Source organism: Dermacentor variabilis, chromosome 5 (genome assembly GCF_050947875.1).
Source record: "Dermacentor variabilis isolate Ectoservices chromosome 5, ASM5094787v1, whole genome shotgun sequence".
NCBI classification, from domain to species: domain Eukaryota; kingdom Metazoa; phylum Arthropoda; class Arachnida; order Ixodida; family Ixodidae; genus Dermacentor; species Dermacentor variabilis.
The window spans coordinates 154,430,281-154,452,316 of record NC_134572.1 but is presented as its reverse complement, the minus strand read 5'-3'; the positions used below and the strand labels follow the sequence as shown (position 1 = coordinate 154,452,316).

The 22,036-nt window shown below is 47.0% G+C and overlaps 1 protein-coding gene across 4 annotated transcripts in view; it reads right to left on the bottom strand.

Moving 5' to 3' along the window:
* Window positions 1–22,036, bottom strand: part of LOC142583265 (uncharacterized) — a 135,831-nt gene that overhangs the window by 65,922 nt on the left and 47,873 nt on the right. For 3 of the 4 annotated variants that reach the window (XM_075693652.1, XM_075693655.1, XM_075693654.1), the window contains 2 exons: window positions 19,927–20,040; window positions 17,396–17,603 (listed from right to left, as the gene is read on the bottom strand). In XM_075693652.1, the coding sequence (XP_075549767.1) occupies window positions 17,396–17,603; window positions 19,927–20,040 (322 nt within the window). The remainder of the gene's footprint in view (window positions 1–17,395; window positions 17,604–19,926; window positions 20,041–22,036) is intronic. The other variant, XM_075693653.1, reaches the window with a different exon arrangement.

Below are 22,036 nucleotides of genomic sequence, written 5' to 3'. Positions count from 1 at the left end.
TGCGAGGCCGTCAGTCGAGTACGGGCAAGTTGGAATGCATGGTCGGCGAGGGCGATGGCATCGTGCGCATACTCGCTTGTTGAGATCGCAGCAGGAGGAAGTGCCGGGTCAAGGGGCAAGGTCGGTTCGCGACCGTAGAGCAGATAAAACGGAAACAATCCAGCGGTGTCGTGCCGGTAAGAATTAAGCGCAAATATGACGTAATAAAGGGCAATGTCCCAGTCATGGTGGTCCATAGAAACGTACTTAGGCAGCATAACGGTAAGAGTACGGTTTAATCGCACTGTCAGGCCATTGTTTACAGGATGGTATGAGGTATGCGTTGTGTGGAGCAGGAACGCATAATGTCGGCGATAACGTTCGAGAGGAAGTTACGACCAGGGTCCGTGAACAGCTGTCGTGGGGCGCCATGAAGCAAGATGAGGTCACGCAAGAAAATATCCGTGACACCATTGGCGCAACTAGTGGGGAGAGGCCGCGTGTTAGCTTATCGGGTGGCGTAATCTGTTGCGATGGCTACCCGTTTGTTCCCAGAGGATGACGTGTGAAAGGGACTGAGGAGGTCTAATTCAACACAAAAGAACGGTTCCACAGGGATGGTGATAAGCTGGAGATGACCGGCAGGTAGCACCTCAGGTGTTTTTCGACGCTGGCAGGGATCACAGGCAGCAACATAGCGTTCGACGGAGCGAGCGAGACCAGGACAGCAGAAGCGGCGGCGGACGCGGTCGTACGTGCTGGTTGGCCCAAGATGTCCTGCAGTGGGTGCGTCATGCATCTCAAAGAGAAAAGTCTGTCATAGATGTTTTGGCACGACAAGAAAATGGAATCCGTCAGTGAAGGAGTTCCTTCGGTACAGAATGCCACCCTGCAGGACATATCTGCGAACGGATGCGTCGGTAGGTGCATAGCGCAGACGCTCGATGAGCGCTCGCAGCAATAGGTCTCGGTACTGCTCATCGGCGATGTTAGCGAAGGCAGACACAGAAAAATGCTGTTGCCGGTACTACTGTCGGCGTGGTCAGGCTCGTCTACCGGGTAGCGAGACAGGCAGTAAGCGTCCTTGTGTAGTCTGCCAGAGTTGTAGGTGACAGACTGCGAATATTCATGGAGGCGTCAGGCCCAGCGACCAAGCCTTCATGTGGGATCTTTCAGTGAGCATAACCAGCAACCGTGATGGTCTGTGACAACGGAAACGGGTCGGCAATATTAGTATGGGCGGAACTTCGCAACCGCCGAAACTAGGGCCAGACACTCATGCTCAGTGATGGAATAGTTGCGCTCTGAGGGTGAGAGGAGCCTGCTAGAGTAAGCGATAACACGGTCGTTGCCGCGCTGGAATTGTGTCAGTACTGCGCCACTTCCGTGACCGCTGGCATCAGTACGAACTTCGGTAGGCGCAGAAGGATCGAAGTGGTTCAGAATGGGAAGCGTTGTAAGAAGGCCCATTAGATGCGAGAATGCCGAGACCTCGTTATCGCCCAGCGAAAATGGGCGCCTTCTTCAATGGTTTGGTTAGTTTAGTGCTATGGCCGAAAAAGTTTTTACAAAGGTGCAAGTACGAGCAAAGGGCGTTGAAGCTGCGCACATCCTTGACACATTTCGGAACAGGGAAGTGCGTAACAGCATGGATCTCGTCTAGGTCCGGTTGTACTCCGTTCGCGTCAACGAGATGGCCAAGGATGGTATTCTGGTGATGGCAGAATTGCCACTTTGATACGTTTAGTTGCAGACCGGTTCGACGAAAAACGTCCAGGACTGCTGAGAGGCGCTCGAGGTACGTAGCTCACGTTGGGGAGAATACTATAACATCGTCCAAGTAGCACAGGTACGTGGACTATTTGAAACCGTGAAGAAGCGAGTCCACCATGCATTCAAAAGCGGTAGGAGCGTTACATAGGCCGAACGGCATCACTTTGAATTGAGAAAGACAGTCGGGTGTTGCAAAAGCTGTCTTCTCGTGGTCGAGATTGTCAACGGCAATCTGCCAGTAACCGAAGCGAAGGCCAATAGAGGAGAAATAGCGAGCACCGTGGAGGCAGTCAAGGGCGTCATCAATCCGTGGTAGGGGATACACGTCCTTTTTGGTAACCGAGTTAAGGTGCCGATAATCCACGCAAAAGCGCCATGAGCCATCCTTCTTTTCTACCAGTTCAACAAGTGACGCCCTTGGACTACATGACGGTTCAGTAATGTTCTTGGCAAGCATTTTGCGAATCTGCTTGAATAACTTGACGCTCAGCCGGTGACACTCGATACGGGCGGCAATGAATATGAGGGGCATCGCCAGTAATTATGCCATGTTTAACAGCTGTACTTTCGGCGAAAGGACTATTGTTAAAGTAAAAAATATTACGGTAGGAAAACAGAACGTGTTAGAGCTCACGAGCGTGCTCGGACGGCATTTCGGGCGCAATCATTTTCGGCAAGTCAGCGATTGCACAAGTTGACGGCTGCGATATTAGAGGAGGACCGGCTGAATTGTCGTCTACTGCAATATATGCTACTGAGTTATCCTCGAATGAGCAAAGCTGGGCCAGAGACATCCCGCGTGGCAGCACTTGTGTCGTCAAGCCAAAATTGACCACTTTCAGGCAGACGCAATTAACCGTAATAGATAAAACTGTATGAGGTACTGTGGTCCCATGTGCTCATCTTTGTGCGTCCGAAACCAAACTCGATATGTGCCACCGCGGTAAACGACTACGTTGGCGAGCATGATAGTAGGCTCCCACCGATTATTGCGGCTGACGTGTTCGTACAGGTTGATCCAGTCCTCGACGTCTTCCCCACCTTTGCCCGAGAATACACCAGGATCACGGGGAGCGGGGAGAGCGATGTAGGTCGCCGAAATGGCAGCAGGTCTCGGGGGCGGCTAGGTCGAGTTTTCGCCGGGAGTCATGAAGGAAGTTCCGACGTACCATCCACTGCAAAGCTCCATGACAAATTACAGAGAACGTCCACCTCCAACAGATAGGTTACGTTGGAAGACGCAGGCGAAAAGCTATATACAAGTACATTTACAGGGAAATACGCAGCACTTGGCCAAGGGGCAACAGCCCGCGTTAAGCTTTAATTGTCGCCGTCGTCATTACACTGCTCGCCTCTTCGTCATCGCAAATGCTGTTCCGTAGCAGTATAAATGAAGCATAGAATCACAGGATCTGGCACAGAAATAGTTAGCGGAATAGAAGTATGAAGGTAAATTAAGGTCACTTTACTGACGTTTCGGCCGGCGTCCCGCATTCACCAAGAGTGATGAAAGACGAACGCCGGCCTTTATCTGATAAAGTCATTGGATTGGACAAACGTTAATAAAAGTCCAGCAGGACGCACATCAGCGTGCAGTGGCCGTGATGCCATTTTTTCTACGTGCTTCTATGCCTTGAACTATATATATATATATATATATATATATATATATATATATATATATATATATATATATATATATATATATATATATATACTACTGAGACCGAATCCGACCAAAGTTGCCAAGCACTTTTTATTTCTAAAAGGAAAGCCGCCAGCACAAGCGCGAGGCAGCAAAAGGTCAGGCGTGATGATGTCTATGTACATAGGCATATATAAATTGTCACAGCCTAGTAGAAGATGGGAAAGCCAGTGTCGAGGACGTGTAAAAGCACTTTATCAGCGCATTCAACGCGACGTCATTGTCGTCTCTATTTTTCTACTAGCGCGCTACTTCAGCGTCGTTTTCATTGCCTAGCGCATACCCGCGGCGTCCATAGAGGCTGTGGCATTTTCCCTCCTTTGAAAAGGAGGCATCGTCCCAATGCACCAACGTCCGAAAGCTGTGCACAGACGGTGCAAAGTTGAGGTCGTGAGGAAAAATATGGCTTCATACGAAGCATGTGCACAACCTCGGGCAGATGCCGCCAGCATTTGGAGCAGTTATGGCTGTGGGGGACAACTTAATAATTCTCATCGCTGATGCGGCGCAGAACTGTATACTGGCCGAAGTATCTTCGCAGGAGCTTCTCAGACCACCCCCGCCGACAAATCGGAGTCCAGACCCACACCTGGTCTCCGACGTTGTATGTGACGGGTCTGTGCCGAATATTGTAGTGTCGGGCATCGTATTCATGTTGTTCTTGAATTCGGAAACGCGCAAGCTGCCTGGCTTCCTCTTCGCGTTGTGTAAACTCCTCGGCACCAGTCTCGTCGTCACCGCACTCGTGTGGCAGCATTGCGTCCAAGATTGTTGTCACTTCCCAGCCGTAAACGAGGTTGAAAGGTGTCACGCGCGTCGTCTCTTGGCACGCGGTATTATATGCAAATGTAACGTATGGTAAAATCTCGTCCCAGTTCTTGTGTTCGACTTCGATGTACATACTCATCATGTCTGCAAGAGTCTTACTCAAACGTTCTGTCAGCCCATAGGTTTGGGGATGATAAGCCGTGGCCTTTCGGTGAGTGCTACCACTTAGTCGCAAAACGGTGTCCAGAAGAGCATACGTGAACGCGTATCCTCTGTCTGTTATGACCACTGCGGGAGCGCCATGCCTTATGACGACGGCTTCGATGAAAATCACGCTGCTTCGGCTGCTGTTCCACGTTGGATAGCACCTGTTTCGGCGTATCGAGTAAGGTAATCTGTGACGACGATTATCCATCTATTTCAGGCAGTAGACAGTGGAAACGGACATAACAGGTCCATGCCAATTTGTTCGAACGGCGCTTGCGGTATCTGGACAGGATGCAGCAGTCCAGCTGGCTTGCCGGGTAGGGCTTTGCGGCGCTGGCAATCCAGGCATGTCTGTATGTAACGTTTCACAATCTACGCAAGCCTTGGCCAATAGTACTTTAGCCTAATTCTTGCCAATGTGCGGGTGTAACCCAAGCGACCAGTGGTAGGCTCGTTAGGACAGGCATGTAGGATTTCTTCGCGAAGAGATGCGGGAATGACGAGTAAGTAGCTGCTGCCACTAGGTGAAAAGTTCTTTTTATAGAGAACGTCGTGGCGCAAGCAAAACGAAGGCAGCCCTCTCGCGAATAACCTCGGCACGCTGCTTGTTTTCGAGTAATCGAAAAGACGAACTAGTTCTTCGTCCTCGCGTTCGGGGCGTGAAACGGCGACAGTATCTACCACGCCTAGAAAAGCCGCGTCATCATCGTCGTGCACTGCATTCTCAACAGGAGACCGAGAAAGGCAGTCGGCGTCGGTGTGTCGTTTCCCTGATTTGTAGACAACCGCAAAGTCGAACTCCTGGAGCCGAAGACTCCAGCGCGCAAGCCGACCAGCTGGATCGTTTAAATTAGCCACCCAGCAAAGTGCATGATGATCACTGACAATGGTGAAACACCGACCATACAAATATGGCCGAAATTTCAGGATGACCCACACTAGTGCGAGGCATTCTTTTTCTGTAGTGGAATAGTTAGCCTCCGTCCTTGATAGCGTCCTGCTGACGTAAGCAATCACTCTTTCGGTGCCGTCCTGCCGCTGTACAAGCACTGCGCCAAGGCCGACATTACTAGCGTCGGTATGAAGAATCGTAGGAGCGTCGTCATCAATGTGTCCGAGCACGGGAGGCGTCTGCGGCCATTGCCGTAGGTCGTGAAATGCCCGTTGCTGGTCTTTGCCCCACACGAAGGGGACATCTTCTCTGGTGAGATGTGTTAATGGCCATACGATGCGTGAAAATTCCGCAATAAAGCGTCGGTAGTAGGCGCGAAGGCCCCGAAAACGTAGCACGGCCTTTTTATGTGATGGCGTTGGGAAATTAGCAACGGCAAAGATTTTGTGAGGGTCAGGTCGGACACCTTCACGACTAACGACGTGACCGAGAAATGGAAGTTCTTCAAAGCCAAAATGGCACTTTTCAGGTTTTAAAATTATACCAGCTGAGCGTATTGCTTCAAAGACCGCCTTTAGTCTCCGTAAGTGTTCCTCGAATGTGACGGAGAAAACAATCACGTCGTAGAGATACACCAGACTGGTTTGCCATTTGAGGCCTGAGTGTACCGTGTCCATTAGTCGTTGAAACGTTGCTGGCGCAGAACACAAACCGAAGGGGAGCACCTGAAATTCATAAAGTCCGTCGGGCGTCACAAAAGCGGTCTTCTGACAGTCTCCTTCATCAACTTCTATTTGCCAGTAGCCGCTTTTCAAGTCCATCGACGAAAAGTAACGTGCGTTTCGTAGCCTGTCCAGTGAATCATCGATACGCGGTAGCGGATAAACGTCTTTCTTTGTGATGTGGTTGAGTTTTCTATAGTCGACGCAGCAGCGCAGGCTACCGTCCTTCTTTTTCACTAATACGACAGGCGATGCCCAACGACTCTTAATGGCCGAATAACCCCGTCCTCAAGCATCGTCTTCACTTGGGTTTGTATTGCCTTGCGCTCTTTCGGTGCTACACGATAAGGATTCTGCCGAATTGGTCTGGCGTCGGCTTCGGTGACAATACGGTGCTTAGTGAGCGGCGTCTGGCTGACTCGTGACGTTGATGAGAAGCAGCTCTTAAACTCATCCATGAGCTCCAGAAGGCTGTTGCGTTCGGCGGGTGACAATGTGGGACTGATGTCAATCACAGGGGCAGGCATAGACACGGTGGAAATCGCGTGCTCCACTGAGAGGCAGTCTTGTACTGAAGTAAATTCGTCGAAGTAAGCAACAGCCGTGCCTTTAACAATGTGTCAACGTTCCCTGGTAAAATTCGTCGGTAGGAGTTAAACACGTCCGTCGTGTACGTTAATTACGGCCCTGGCGATGAAAACGCCTTGACTCAGTACCAGTGCGTCGATGTGCTCGGCGACGCCAGTACAGGTGCTCAAGTTGTCGCAGATAACAGGTACGAGGGAACAGCTTCGTGGCGGAAGCGTGATGTCGTCGTCGGCGATACGTAAGCGGGGTCGCTGGATTTCCGCGGGGTTGACGTCACCTGAGCTCGTAGCAAATGTGACGATGAGTTCACGGACATTAATCACTGCACCGTACTCTCCCAAGAAATCCATCCCCAATATAAGTTCCTTGCAGCACTCAAAGAGAATAACGAGGGTTGCGACGAAGGTTGCACCGGCGATTAATATTCTGGCTGTGCATTTTCCAATAGGCGTCATCAACTGGCCGCCGGCAGTGCTGATGTTGGGCCCAGTCCAGAGCGTCTTCACTTTTCTGAGCCTGTCGGCCAGCTTTTGACTAATTATCGAAAAATGGGAACCAGTATCGACGAGAGCGGCCACTTGGTGGCCGCCAATGCAAACGGCAAGATCAGCGCTGACGGCGTCGGTTACAGGGCGTGTGGCTGGAGTCGTCGGAGTTTTAGAGTCGTCGGTCGTCACTGATGGTTGCCAAGTTAAACGGTTTGTGACCCCACTCCCGGAGGTGGCTGCCTCTAGTTTCCCCGGCGCGGGCTACGGGACCTGCCCCTAGAGGCGTCTGGAAAATCGCGACGGGTCGGTGGGGTGTAACGAGCCGGATAAGGGGAACGCGATCGAGGCGTCGCTGAATCGTCGCTGACCACGTCCTACCACGAGGCATAGCCTCAGGTAAGCTGTCTTCCTCCCAAGTTTGGATGTTTTCAGCGTTGACCGCATATATTACGTCGTCTCCCATTCACTATTCTTTGCTGGCTGTGCTTTCTCAGCTCACAAACGTAATTGCCCCCGAACTTCCTCCTCACCACGCCAACTACTTATGGCGACTCCTCAACGAGTTGAGCGACATTTATGACCTAGGTCGCCCTTCAGGCTAGACCTCTATCGCGACACACCATACCGACAACGATTACGCACCCCTATTCACAGGCTACCAGAGACAAGAATGACACCGCGAGCGGCGCGGCTGCGCCGGCGTTGCGAGCGCCGCATGCGGGGCAAAATTCAACTAGCGGGTGGTACGCCTCTCCGATCTCTCGTTCGCACCGCCTTGATTGCCTCTTGCACTGCGCGTGTTAGGGCACGTTTCGTACCGCGCGCGGTGTGTGCCTACGGGTGTGTGCGTGGAAGTTATATTCGATGGACGTTGTAGAGTCTGCTTCACACTTAGGGGAAGACTCGGAGCGCATTGCATCGCGATGCGGAGAGCGCCTGAGTCAGGCGGCGGCAGCAGCTCGCGCCGGCTCAGGCGCTCGAGGGGCGGGGTCTTGAACAGCTTCGTCTGCTACGGTGGAGTGCGCTGGCCGCATTGTGGGGATGCGTTCTACTGTCAGTTGCAGTGCGCCGATCTCATTGTTACTGCGTGAAATGAGCCGATATTCTTTGACGAGATACTAACTGAAGTTCGGAGCGTGACGTGTCCAATTCCCCGCCGGCGGGCAGGGTCTGTCTGGTGCAGTGAATGACTGTCGAGAAAAATCACTTCCAGCTCATTTTCTTAACTTAAAACATTCCTTTAATCGTAACCGTTGGTATCACAGTGTTCGACCCCCATATTTATCATTGTTGAGTGCTTAGTTTTCCTTTCGAGTCAAATAAAGACTGAGCACGTTGCGCGCACATCTTGGTTCGTCTTGTCCCTGCTTATTACGGTAGCACACACAGTGAAGAAATATACGTGCAGACGCTCAGTACCCCGGCTTTTCGAAAGAACAAACGCAGCATGCTGTCGGAATAAGTTTGTGGAACTCCGTTATCGCCAGGCTTAGAGCTTGGCGTGGCAGAACGTTTAGTAAAGAATAAAGTCATTTTTGCAGTTTCTTACAAAATGTTTGCTACTAATCTATGTTGCCTCTCTTGGCGACAACGGACTTCCATCGACACTGTGCGGAAATAAACAAAATATATCGCTGCGCAGCACAAGTACGACATGCGCACACAACTTTAACTAGCACGTCCCCTACAATATAGAATACAGGCAGCAATGGCCATTTTCTAACAGTAGCTCAAGAGACTGAAGTTGAAAGTATTAGTAATCACTTCTGCTTCAACAATGCCGGCGCGACCAAGATGCGGGCGTGTATCGTCCAGTAACTCGATCAATCGGTGCAGTGGTGATGCAGGAATGAACTCCAGTCATGTTAATGCATCGTGCACATAATCAGTTTCTCGGCACGCGTTAACTTCGGCCACTGCTAGCGCATACAACAGAAGTGGTTTATATTCTTGGGTAGCGCACACACAAACGAAACACAAGAAGGAAGACAGGACAAGCGCTGGTCGAAGAACTGAAAGGTTATATGAATGAAATGATTACATACCGAGTAAATATTAAATTCTTGTGGGTTACATATAAAAGCCGTCTACACTCAGGAGTGATCAATGAACGAGCTCGCTGCGTTTGCCAGTCGTTTACTTCATTCAGCGTACCGCAGTAGTCCATGTCTGTCGTCTGCTTTTTTCGTACCATTTTCTTGTGAATCGGTAGAATTTCACTGGCGGCATCGACCCTTTCGTGTTTACATTGCTGTCGTGACAGTTAACAACACCATAATAATTTACGGTCATCCGAAGAGGCGCCGTTGCAAACAGGAGACGTTTCGCGCGCAGCGTGAACTGAACGCGGGCGCGATCGTCAAGGGAAGCGGCGGCGGAAACCTACACCCGTTGGAGGTTAAATCGTTCCGCCAGGGGAGAAACGAGCGCTGGCGTCTAGAATCAAACTTGGCGTGCGGACGTGCATACCGCCTGTCCTTGGACGAACCACAAGCAATGCCAATGGAGGTCGAGAAGATTCTCTCTCGAGGAATCCTTGAACCATCATCCAGCCTTTGGCCGTCCTCTGTCGTTCCACTTAAAAAGGATGCCAGCTGGTGCTTCTACGTGGAATATAGGCACCTTACTAAGATCACCAAGAAAGACGTTCGTCCTCTACCACGCCTTGATGATGCCCTCGAGTGCCTCCACTGTGCGAAGTACTTTTCTTCCATCGAGAACGGCTCCGGTTACTGGCACACTGCCGTCGACAACATGGGCCACGAGAAAACCGCCTTTGTAACACCCGATGGCTTATACCAGTTCAAATTTATGCCCTTCGGCTTATGTAATTCTCCATCTACTTGTTAACGCATGATGGAGACACTGCTTCATGACCTGAAGTGGTCCAGCTGTATTTGTTGCTTAGATGACGCCGTCGGTTTTGCTCCTACATTTGCCACGCACCAGGAGTGACTCCTGCTCGTTCATTCTCCTTTTCACAATGCTGGCCTTCAACTAAATTTGCCTAAATGTCACTTCGGACGCCAGCAAATTGCTATCCTCAGTCATTTTGTTGATTTATGTGTTGTGTGCCCAGACCCGGGCAAAGCTCGTGCCGTAAAGAAGTTTCCCGTGCCAACATGGGCTAACTATCTCCAGAGCTTCGTGGGCCTGTGCTCGTGCTTCCGCCGCCTCATGCACAATTTTGCGGAGGTGACCCGCCATCTGCTCTTCTGAAGGGAGACGTTTCATTTTCTTGGAGACCTGCACAAGCAACTGCCTTCTCGAAGTCTATCTCTCTCCTAATATCTCCATTCCTTCTTGCGCACTTCGACCAGACTGCTCCAACAAAGTCCGCACTGATGCCAGTGGTCCTGGAATCGGTGCCATTTTTTGCCAACATCAAGGGCGCCACGACCTCGTCATTTCCTACGCCAGCCGTCTGCTTTCGCCAAATGAGCTGAAATATTTCATTACTGAACGTGAGTGCCTTGCACTTCTCTAGGCTGTGGCGAAATCTCGCCTTTACCTTTATGCTCGATCCTTTACATTCAAAGCAGACCACCATGCGCTCTGCTGGCTTTTGTCCTTCAAAGACCCTACCGGTCGTCTAGGTCACTGGGCGCTACGCCTAGAGGAATACTCATACACAGTTGTTTGTATGAATTTACACGAAGATGCTAACTGCTTGTACTACAGCACAGACCATGCTCCTGATGTTCCTGCGACCTATGCTTCTGCTTCTGTATTTTCGGTATGTGCTTCGCTGACCTCGCTACCGAACAGCGTTGAGATGCAGTACACGTGGTATCATGGACAGGCTCACATCTACATCATGTGATCATTCTCTTGGCATGTTCCCATTCCAGGACGGCACTTTATATCAGCGCAGAAATTACGCTCGTGGATGTGCGATCGAGCTGGTCCTTCGCAGGCATCTTCGCACCACTTTTCTGTCCAAGCTGTACAATCTACCAACTTTTAGTCACCTCGGCGAATCAGTACGGACGACCGTGTCCGGCAACGATTCTTTCGGCCTGGTCTGTACCGATCTGTCCGCCGCTACGTCGCTTGTTGTGAGTTATGTCAACTACAGAAGAAACCATCTGAGCTCACTGTTGGTTTACTCCTACCTCTTGGCATTCCTACCGAACACTTCTATGGTGTTGGTGTAGACCTCTTGGCACCTTTCCGCACATGTGACTGACGCAACAAATGGATTGCCGTCGCAACTATTTTTGCAACTCGGTTCGGGTTAAACAGAGCCCTTCCAACAGACGTAGCCTATTTCCTGTTGCACACCATCATTGTTCACCATGGCGCTTCTCGTCAACTTACCGACAGGAGTCGCTCCTTCCTCTCTACAGTTGTGGACTACTTGCTCCCCTCCTGTTCTACCTAACACACTTAGTACAGCATAGCAGTATAGCATAGTACAGTCCAGTACCACCCTCAGGCGAACGTTCTTACTGAGCGGCTTATTCGAGCAATAACGGACAAGCTCTCCATGTGTGTTTCTGAAAACCATTGTGATTCGGATAACCTCTCACTTTTGTCACGTTCACGTACAATTCATCACGCTACGGCACTATAGGTTACTCGCCATTTTATTACTTGTAAGACCGAGATCCCCTATTGCCTTTTAATACAACACAACTGATTATACATCCTACACCCGCTCAAGAGCCCTTGTTTCAGTATACCCGCCATGTCAGTGCTCGATCCCATGAAACATGCCAAGTTGCTCACCGTCACCTTTGTGCTTCTTAGAAAATGTGGAAAAGTATTTGTGACATTAGTCACCGGGATGCCGATTATTTTCCCAGAGATCTAGTCCTGCGATCTCCCACCCGTCGCTTCGGCAGCTCGGAAAAACTAATGTCCCGCTATTCCGGCCTTACCGGGTCCTTTGTCAGGTAATTGACGTAACCTACGAGATCTCTCCGATCGCACCTACTACTGGCTCCATCCAGACTTCCTATGACGTCGTTCTTGTCAATCGCCTAAAACGATACAAGTGTGTTTCCGCATAAAAATAAGTGGCATGGTGCTTCCACGCCAGGAGGAAATACACTGCACAGCTCTGCACAACGCTGAGGTACATGAGCACGATCTTGGGACTGAAGACATTGCTTCAAGGAGTAGCCTGCGGTAGAATTGTATTTGACAATTGCTGTTAATTACTGCAGATTCTGTAAATTTATAAAAATCGTGGTGTTTTACCTGCCAAAACCACCATATGATTACGAGGCACGCCATAGTGGGGTACTCAGGAAAATTGCGACAACTTGGGGTTCTTTAACGTATACCTAAATCTAAGTAAACGGGTGTTTTCGCATTTCGTCCCATCGAAGTGCGGCCACCATACTGCCAACACGCTACCTTTCTTGCTTCTTCTTTCAGCAACAATATTCCAAATCGAACCTAACGGGAAGCCAGCGGTAATAAAAATAACGTCTTAGACTTAATTTTAACTAATCAGCCAAATTGGATTAGGAAAGTTTTGGTGGTGCCAGGTATTAGCGACCATAAAGCTGTGGTTTGTGAAATGAAGTTGACCCCCGAAAAGACGCAAAGCTCAGGAGCCAGAAGGATGTATAATTACAGCCAAGCCAACATAAATGAAATAGGATTTGCATTACAAGAATTCCTCCCGGAATTCAAAATACTTTCTCAAACAATCGGCGTTGATGAGTTAATAAAGTTTTTAATTATTACTTTTTATTAAGTTTTATTAGGTTTTTTATTAAAGTTATTAAAGTGATGAGTTTTTAAAGCAAAAATGTTTGAGATGGAAGAAAACTATGTGCCGTCGTGGGTGCAGACCAAACGGCGTGCCAAATCTAAGCCATGGTTTAATGGTGAGCTGCGACGCCTTACTAGTAAAAGGAATATGATATACAGTAAATATAAAAGAAACTCCGTTTCGGAAACTTGCAATCAACTTGCGACCATAACCAAAATGCTGCAGAAAAAAATCCGCCAAGCAAAAAAATAATTCTTTGGTGCTTTGCCTTCTCGATTTGAAAATACAAAAAAAGCTATTCTGGAATCTTGTTAAATATAACAAAAAAGACAAAGTATGTATTCCATCACTTCAGCATGACGGAGTGGAAATAGAAAATAGCTTAGAAAAAGCCAGCTGGTTCAACAAGTTTTTTGCTTCCATTTTCTCACCCTGTGCCTCGAGCGCAATTCCGCATCCGTCTACTAATGAGGCCATCGAAAACATGGATGATATAATTATTGATGAAACTGGAATACGGTCTCTTCTTGAACGTATAGACTCCAGTAAAGCAGGGGGGCCTGATGGATTGACGGGCGCTTTTCTCAAATTGTGTGCGTCGTTCATCCCTCCCTTTCTTAAGATACTGTACTCGAAGTCATTGAACACCGGGGTCCTACCACATGAATGGAAGATGGCGTGCGTTGTGCCAGTGTATAAATCGGGGCCTCGCGAACTGATCGGCAATTACAGACCGATATCTCTAACAAGTATTGTCTGCAAAGTACTACAGCACGTCTTGTGCAGTAACATAATGACACACATTACCAATCATAACCTCCTAAATCAGAAACAGCATGGTTTCAGGCAAGGGCTTTCCTGTACAACTCAATTAACAGAATTCGTTCATGAAGTTTGTGGTGCACTGGATGCTCGTTCTTGTGTTGACTTGGCGTTTGTAGATTTTAGAAAAGCTGTAGGCCTGGTGGATCACACATTGCTTGTATGTAAACTACGTTAGTTTAATATCAATGAATAAGTAATTGCATGGATTCAGGAATACCTTTCTTTGCGGTTTCAGCATGTAGGGATAACTGGCGCAGAATCTAGTGCGGCCCGCGTAACCTTTGGCGTCCCCCAGGGCTCGGTATTGGGCCCATTACTTTTCTTATTATTTATAAATGACGTTCCCAACACTATTCTTTCTTCCGTAAGATTGTTCGCTGATGATCTGATAATATATAGGGAAATTACGAGCATTGCCGGTACTGTTATTTTGCAAAATGATTTAGTTAAACTACAAAACTGGTGCAGAGAGTCACATATGCAAATAAACACACAGAAAACTGTCCACATGCACTTTACTAAAAAGTGCATGCCAGAAGCCGTATATTATCTATCCGGTTCCCCATTGCAGATTGTTTCCGAGTACAAATACTTTGGGTGTATTCCTCACACTGTCCATATGTTGGCACAGGCACGTTCATTTCATTACAGCAAAGGCATGCAAAGTGTTAGGATTTCTACGGCGCAGTACAAAACTCTTTCCCCAGCAGGCTCGTGATCTTCTGTACAAAAGCTATGTTAGACCCATTTTAGAATATGGATGTACCGTATGGGACCCTCCTACGTGTACCGACTGAGATAAACTTGAGATAGTTCAGAATATAGCAGCACGGTACGTAATCGGCAACTATGAGAGAAACCTTAGTATTACTAGTGCAAAACAAACATTAAAATGGGACACCTTAGAAAAGAGAAGGCAGGTATTACGCTTTAAACTTTTTCACAATATATTTTATGGCCAAATTGGAATAGACCGTAATAAGTATATTCTTCAGCCACATTATGTATCCAGACGAACAGATCACGAGCTCAAGGTTAGGGAATACACTTGTAGAACTAAGCTTTTAAAAAGCACCTTTCTCCCCAAAACCATTTTAGAATTGAATCGACTGCGTGCTGCCGTAGTTAGTACACTTAATAATGAACATTTTGCAAATGCTCTTTGAAATTTTCCTCTTCATTTTGCAGCATACAGTAATTGTAGAGTTTGCTATCATTACATAGTGCTTTATTACTTAATTGTATTATGCCGTTTCCTGCGTGCTGTACATTGATATCCTGATGTACCATTTTTGTCGTGTCATTTTTGCGGTTTGCTTTCTTTTTCTCTTTCATTGTATTGAATAGTTTATAGCTGTTTATTGGATGCCAAAGCTACTTACATTGATGTATGTGACCCCCCCCCCCCCACTGTAATGCCTAAATGGCGCTGTGGGTATGAGAGTAAATAGAGTAAATAAAAAGCTTTAGCACCTTCATGGGAGATGAGCAATCCTTTCTACTGACAACCACTGCACCGAAATTAATGAGCTATAATGAACTAAATGAAACATTTAAAATTAGATTTCAGAAAGCGAATTTTTATTTAACTTCCACTTTTTCTAAAATTCTGATAAAATGCGAAATTTTAAGAAACGCTACCTGAATATACAAGCATGCACCTCAGCAACTAAAATTGATATCGCAATCATCTAAGCTGCACCTAATATTTTAGTCATCGAGGACGAAAATGCGACCTTGATATACACCACTAACACCTGAATGTGGCCTTCGCAAAACCTCTGCAAGTATTGTAACAACTTCACATACGTCATAAACTCATACGTCAAATTTGCCCAATTGAGATGCTCCAAGGGACGCAGTTTATAGAGGTGTGATATTAGTTTTTGATGCTAGCTAACGGATTTGTAAACTTCGTACTTGTATTCTTTTTTTCAGATTTACTGATTTCCGACAAGTCTTGTCAATACTGGACTAAATAAAAATTATTTTTGCGGCAATCATTGTGATTTAACGTTCTCTCTTAAATGCAACAATGCTCATTCAGGTCGTTGAGCAGTTTTCTCATAAACGCATGCCTTTTACATTTATTTGAGTGGCCTACATCGAAGATAGGGCCGAGCTAAAGCTTCTTCTTATTGCATCCCAGCGATTCTACCGGAAACCCAAGAAACATAAGGCTGACTATACAGAAGACCGCGGCCGCAGTAGTGCACAAATAATAGAAAAATAACAATGAAGGAAACCAAAGGGAAGCTTTGCGGGAGCCATTATCTCGGCCTGACATCTCGCCCGGAATGCCGACGAGCTGTCTGGCAATGTGTCTAGCACAATCGTCGATTCATTGCCAGTCGAGCAAGTAGCAGGTTGTCTTCAAGATAAGGCTGATACACGAGCGCGCTCGTTTTCAAGTACCGAGGTGAAGCAACATTCTCAGTGCGTATGTGTGTGTGTGTTTGTGTGTGTGTGTTTGTGTGTGTGTGTTTGTTTCTTTTTAATATGTTTTATTTTGTTGTGCTTCGTGACATACGGCACGGCGCGAATTTCAAATGTTTAAGGTCGTTACGCCACGTGGTGGCGAAAAATGAAACTAAACACATGTCCAAAATTCCTAGGTATGAAAGAGGTTTGGGAGAGAGCCTTGGCCAGCTCCGACCTCGAGGATTATCAACGTCTGATTGCGAGGGCTCAGTACGCGGCCTGAGCTCAAGGCGTTCTGGAATGAGGACGCCTCTTCAAAGCTGCATTCGCCCAATAAAAATCATTATTCTCTTCTCTCTTCTTTCACCGATGTGTAAGCCTAGGTCAAGGTCAAGAAGGGGATGGTTGTCCAATCTGTCGAGGGCTAAGATCAATGCCTATTTCTCTTCAGACCTCGATAAGTTGGAGAATGCAGCGTAGATTTTTAATGTGCATTGCGTTTTGCATGACTAAATAGTGCTAAAAGCTGGTCCACTTTCTTAACAGAATTATAGACGGTTAGTTTTGGGAAATTCTTGAACATCAGACATTTAAAGGCCTGCTCCGATGTTTAGTTAATTCTGCCGTGCTTGCTTAGTGGCTGTAGTGTTGGGCTGGTAATTACGAGGAAGCGGGATCAAATCCCGGCCATGCTACTGCATTTAAACGGGGGAGGAATACGATAACATCCGCGTACTTAGATTTTTATGCACGTTAAGGAACCCCAGCTGGTTCAAATTATTCTGGAGTCTCAGTCCCTCAGGATTGAAATAAAGTTCTTGTCATGTCATGTCATGTCACCCCCTATGGCGTGCCTCATAATAAGATGGTGGCTTTGGCACGTAACACCATATAATTTATTGTCATTTTTAGTGAAGGATGACTTGTGTGACTCACTCTGACCGCGTACCGCTGTGACTCCCTTCTTCTCACACCCTTTAATTCTCATAACTCTCTTCATATCCATGTAGGGTAAATCATATAAGATTAGCTCCCTTATTGAACTTTGTATCTGTCATTTGGCTCTTCTCTGGTCAACCTCCCTGCCATTCTCTCTCCCTCCATCTCTCTATCTCTCTCTCTCTATCTCAGTTCTGTATTGGCTTAATGCAGGACACAATAAGAGAACTCGGCTGCTATTACATTGCCTTCGCTGAGTCGATTTTGCGTCCATTGGCCATGCTTTGTTGTAATGTTGGTTCTTCCCTATCTCTTTGACTGTCTACGCTCGGATGGTGAAGAACCTTTTGGCATACTCACCGACACTGAAGCCCGGGATTTCACAGACGGACGCCACGTTGGTGCATGCTGCACCCAGAAACATCGGCAGCAGTTGCGTCCGATTTGCGCTGAGGAGCAGGATCTTGTCTCCAGCTTCATGGCCCAGTCGCCATAGCGCTGTCCTCACGGCATCCACCTGTTCGGCTACTTCGCCGTAGGTGTAGGCTTCGTCGGTTGTACCGTTGATCTGATTAGCGAAGAATGTGAGGGGCGATGGAACACACGCGAGTTAATGACATCTTAGTGGAAATCAAGAAAAAGAAATGACATGGGAGGACATGTAATCAGGAGGGAAGATAACCAATGGTCATTAGGGGTTACAGACTGGATTCCAAGGGAAGCGAAGCGTAGCAGGGAACGGCAGAAAGTTTGGTGGGGGATGAGATTACGAAGTTTGCAGGGACAACAGGGCCACAATAAGTACGTGGCTGGTGTTTGGAGAAATATGGGAGAGGCCTTTGCCCTGCAGCGGGCGTAACCAGGCTGATTATGATGATGATGAGGAGACAGAAAACTTATTTGGACATTGGCGAATGATGCTTTGTTTCTTCTAAAGAGGAAAGTTTTTGGTAAGGTAATCCTTTCTGAAAAGGCATTTCAATGCTACCAGTGCTAGGTTGCATTGAATAAAAATGCGCTATGAATAAACAAGGAAATTTCATGATTCGAGTGCGTTACATTCAGTGGATTCAGCACTGCGTGATGACTGCATAGCGGAGCTAAGCTTGAATGAATCACAGTATAACATGTTAAGGCCTGACGATGCATCCCCTTTACTCCATTGCAGTTTTTATTTGGTGGACTTACCACGTCAGATGCAGTAAAGCAACAACGAACTTCAAATAAAAGCGTTTGATGCTGCGGTTTGTGCTGCAAGAACCACATCGCGAATTTGTTGTTCATGAACTAACCAGGGCACATGTGCCCTGGAACAAGGTGCACTCCTAGAACTATTATTATTATTATTATTATTATTATTATTATTATTATTATTATTATTATTATTATTTGAATTCGAAACATATCTACTATATACACATGGCAGAAAAGGAAAAGTGAGAAGGCTGCCACCGGAAGGGGCACAACGCCACTTCTCAGTGGTTCACTGGCTGGCTACGGTGTTTTGCTCCATTCTCGCGCGATCGTTGCATCATATCTGAGACAACTTCTTAGTGTAGCCGATTGGTTGGAACAATCCAGTGCGAGGTAGGTAGTGATAACCAGGCTCCAACTAGAGAAGTCCAAAGCAGCATGCTCCTGGCTACGCCATGTAAGTGTTCGAGAAAATATGAATTTGCTTGACGAAGAAATAACCGACATATATCTGCTTAGTTGTTCTGATACTTCAAAATTCAGATTTAGGTGGCGGCATCCTAACACGTAACTTATAGCTTTCTTTTTTTCTTTTGGTACGGTGGACAGAGTTCTCGCCGCAGTCGTGGATGGCTAAGGAAACCAATTACGTGCAATAAATTACTGCATTTCTAATTATGGTATAACAAAAATAACTTCTAATAGCTTTTTGTACTAACGCTCTCTGCACGTCTGTTATTGTGAACAAATTTATTTTCTTTTTCATGTGAAACTGGTATTTTAGCATTACAGCGTTTAAGATCCTGCTCGATGACAGTGATTTAGCTAGCCGGAGAGCAAACAGAGTTATGCTTTTCGTTGACCTCAATAAACGTCTATATACGTGGAACGAATTTCCTTCAAATCTGTGGAACATTTGCGTAATGAGAGCATTGTGTTTCGTACATTTGTATTTCACTAGATGAAACCTAGTTGGTTCCGAACTAATGCTTCCTGTAAGCAAAGTCACCCTTTGGCGAAAGCAAACACAGGCGCGTTGAAATAACGTATTAAATTGATACAGATGTAAAATTTATTCTTCGCATGGGTTGACACTGGGCATCAAATGCGATAAATTTTTTTTTGCAAAACCATGGAGAGGCCCCTTTACCGCAGTTACTGCAAGAGCGACTGATGAAGATTTCCAATTGACATGACTAATAGGTTTCAGTTTGTTCAGTAATAGCTATTTACTTCTTAAGGGACAGTGCATGTGCCACGGAATGTTCAATAATATCTTGATAGCAAGTTATAGACGGCAGTAATGCTTCCATGCGCATGTGTGAACAATTGTGAACTGAAACACGAACGCATTGATAGAAAGTATAGACCAGATCTGAAAAGCTAAAGCGTGATAGTAGGACTTCGCACGGATATTTGTCCAGCGAACAAATTTGATGCAAGATTCATACTAAGCCTAGAGGACAAAATCCCGCGGAAATGGCCTTAACTGGCGATATTTGAAACAAATAACGCGTTCTAGTTAGATCTAACCTGTTAGAATTTCATTAGCTCACAAAAGTACAATTGCGTATGTCACCTTGGAGTGATTCTGAGTTGTCCTAAAGAATTCGTGTTCTAGGTCAATATTGTAGTACTGAGGTATATTTCGGCAAAGGGCTTTTATACATGTAAACGTTGGCCCTTTGTTTTCTCACCAGTTTTGAGCCTGCGTGGCGCCTGAGATGCTGAACCATGTACTCTCCGAAGTTCCTTCGGGTGTCGAGCGGGTATTCGGCCGGATCGATGCAGCTCTTGAGCGGGGAGGCCATCTTTGGAAGTATGCTGAGTTTAGGATGCGCTGTGACTACTATAGTTGACTGACAAGTGTATGAGCGCAACGCATCGGTGCGTTAGCATCAATTGACAAAACACACACACATACATAGGGACACACACCTCCTTTGCTGCAGGTCACGTCCTTCCGTTTTGATTTGGAGGGCTAAGCATATTATTCACCGTGCAAGCACAAAACTAATCTTACCTTAGTTGCCATTCTGCCCGGCATGGACTACTGCTGTTGGCATGTTTGGCGCCAGTTGTGGCGCAGTGAAACTCGTCGTGAAATCGTTTGATGGAGAGAGAGAGAGATAAAACTTTATTATGTCCTTGATGGCGTGGGTTGGGAGACTAACCCCCAGTGCCCCGCTTCCTGGGTACTGGGTAGTTAAGATAACTTAACCAACGTTTAAAAAATACGCAATTGGTGGATGTGGCCGATGCTATATTATTTGCAGTTGTCCTCGGCAATTCAATGTACCTTTGCAGTGCCAATATTTAGCTAGGTATAGGTTAGTTTTATAACTCAAATTTGTAGGTGCTTGTTTTGTGGCATAAACGCTTTTTTGCAGCTGTTTATTGACCCACCGCGGTGCATCAGCGGCTGTGGTGTTGCGCTGCTTAAGCACAAGGACGCCGTATCTAATCCCGGCCACGTCAGCCGCATCTTTTTTTTTTTCGCGGGGGTGGGGGGTGCGAGATGCGAAAACGACCGTGTCCCGTGCATTGGGGGCACGTTAAAGGTCTCCTGGTGGTCAAAATTATACTGGAGACCCCCACTACAGCGTATCTCATCAAATTCCGGAATTCAAAACGGCAGTTGAAAAGTTGCAAGCGTGTTCCCGAACACCTAACGAACTTCTTTTTGCACAATCATTGAGATTGTTTTCAATGAAATATCTACGCTTACTCCTACAGACTCCGAAGAACATGCGCCAGATATGAAAAGAGTGATACTACGGCGCTGTTGCACACCTAGATTCCACTGCTTTGTGTTGGGTTTGCAATAAGCGAAGCCCGCATGCTTGTAGAAAACTTCGATGGCCCCGGCGTCAAGTGTAAGTCTTTGTCATTTCGGTGTCTTCATTGTAAAGATGGAAGGTCGCAACGGTCAAAAATTATAAGCTACAGTTAGGCACTAGTCACAGGATACACTTGGGATCGGTTTTACGATCAGATAGCGATTATTTGATACTTCGCAGGCAAAATGTCGTTGCCTCGCACAACGCTACCCTACTTTCGCACTAATAAACCAAGGAGTGCAAGGAGTAGGAAAATAGAACATGGGGTTTTACGTGCCAAAACCAAGATCTGTTTATGAGGTATGCCGTAGTGGGGGACTCCGGAATAATTTGGTCCACCTGGGGTTCTTTACCGAGCACCGAAACCTAAGTACACAGGCGTTTTCGCATTTCGCCCCGATCAAAATTCGGCCGCCGTGGCCGGGATTCGATCCCGCGACCCCGAGGGCCTTGTACGTATCGAAAGCCCATGGTTTCGTGGAAAGGGGACACCACCCTGCAGGCGGTGCTTCATGCCCCATGTCGGCATGAAGCATCGATCGCTCGTTCGAAGCATGTTTGTAGACAATAATGTCCTGGCGCACAAGTGCTTAGCCACGTGGTACTTTTCACGTCTCTCGCACTTCCTATAGAGCGGAGAAAAATTTACAGCAAAGTACTTTCACTCACTCACTCGCTCGCTCGCTCGCTCGCTCGCTCACTCACTCACTCACTCACTCACTCACTCACTCACTCACTCACTCACTCACTCACTCACTCACTCACTCACTCACTCTCAGTCATCTTCATGGAAGACGCCCATATCCGGCGCATTGGGGGCACGTTAAAGACCCCTAGGTGTTATAAACTTCTGGAGTCCCCCAGTACGGCGTTCCTCATAATCATAAACCCCAGAATTTCATTAAATTTAATTTCATCATCATGGAAGGAAATAATCTAGAGATTTCTTAATATACTCTACTTCTTT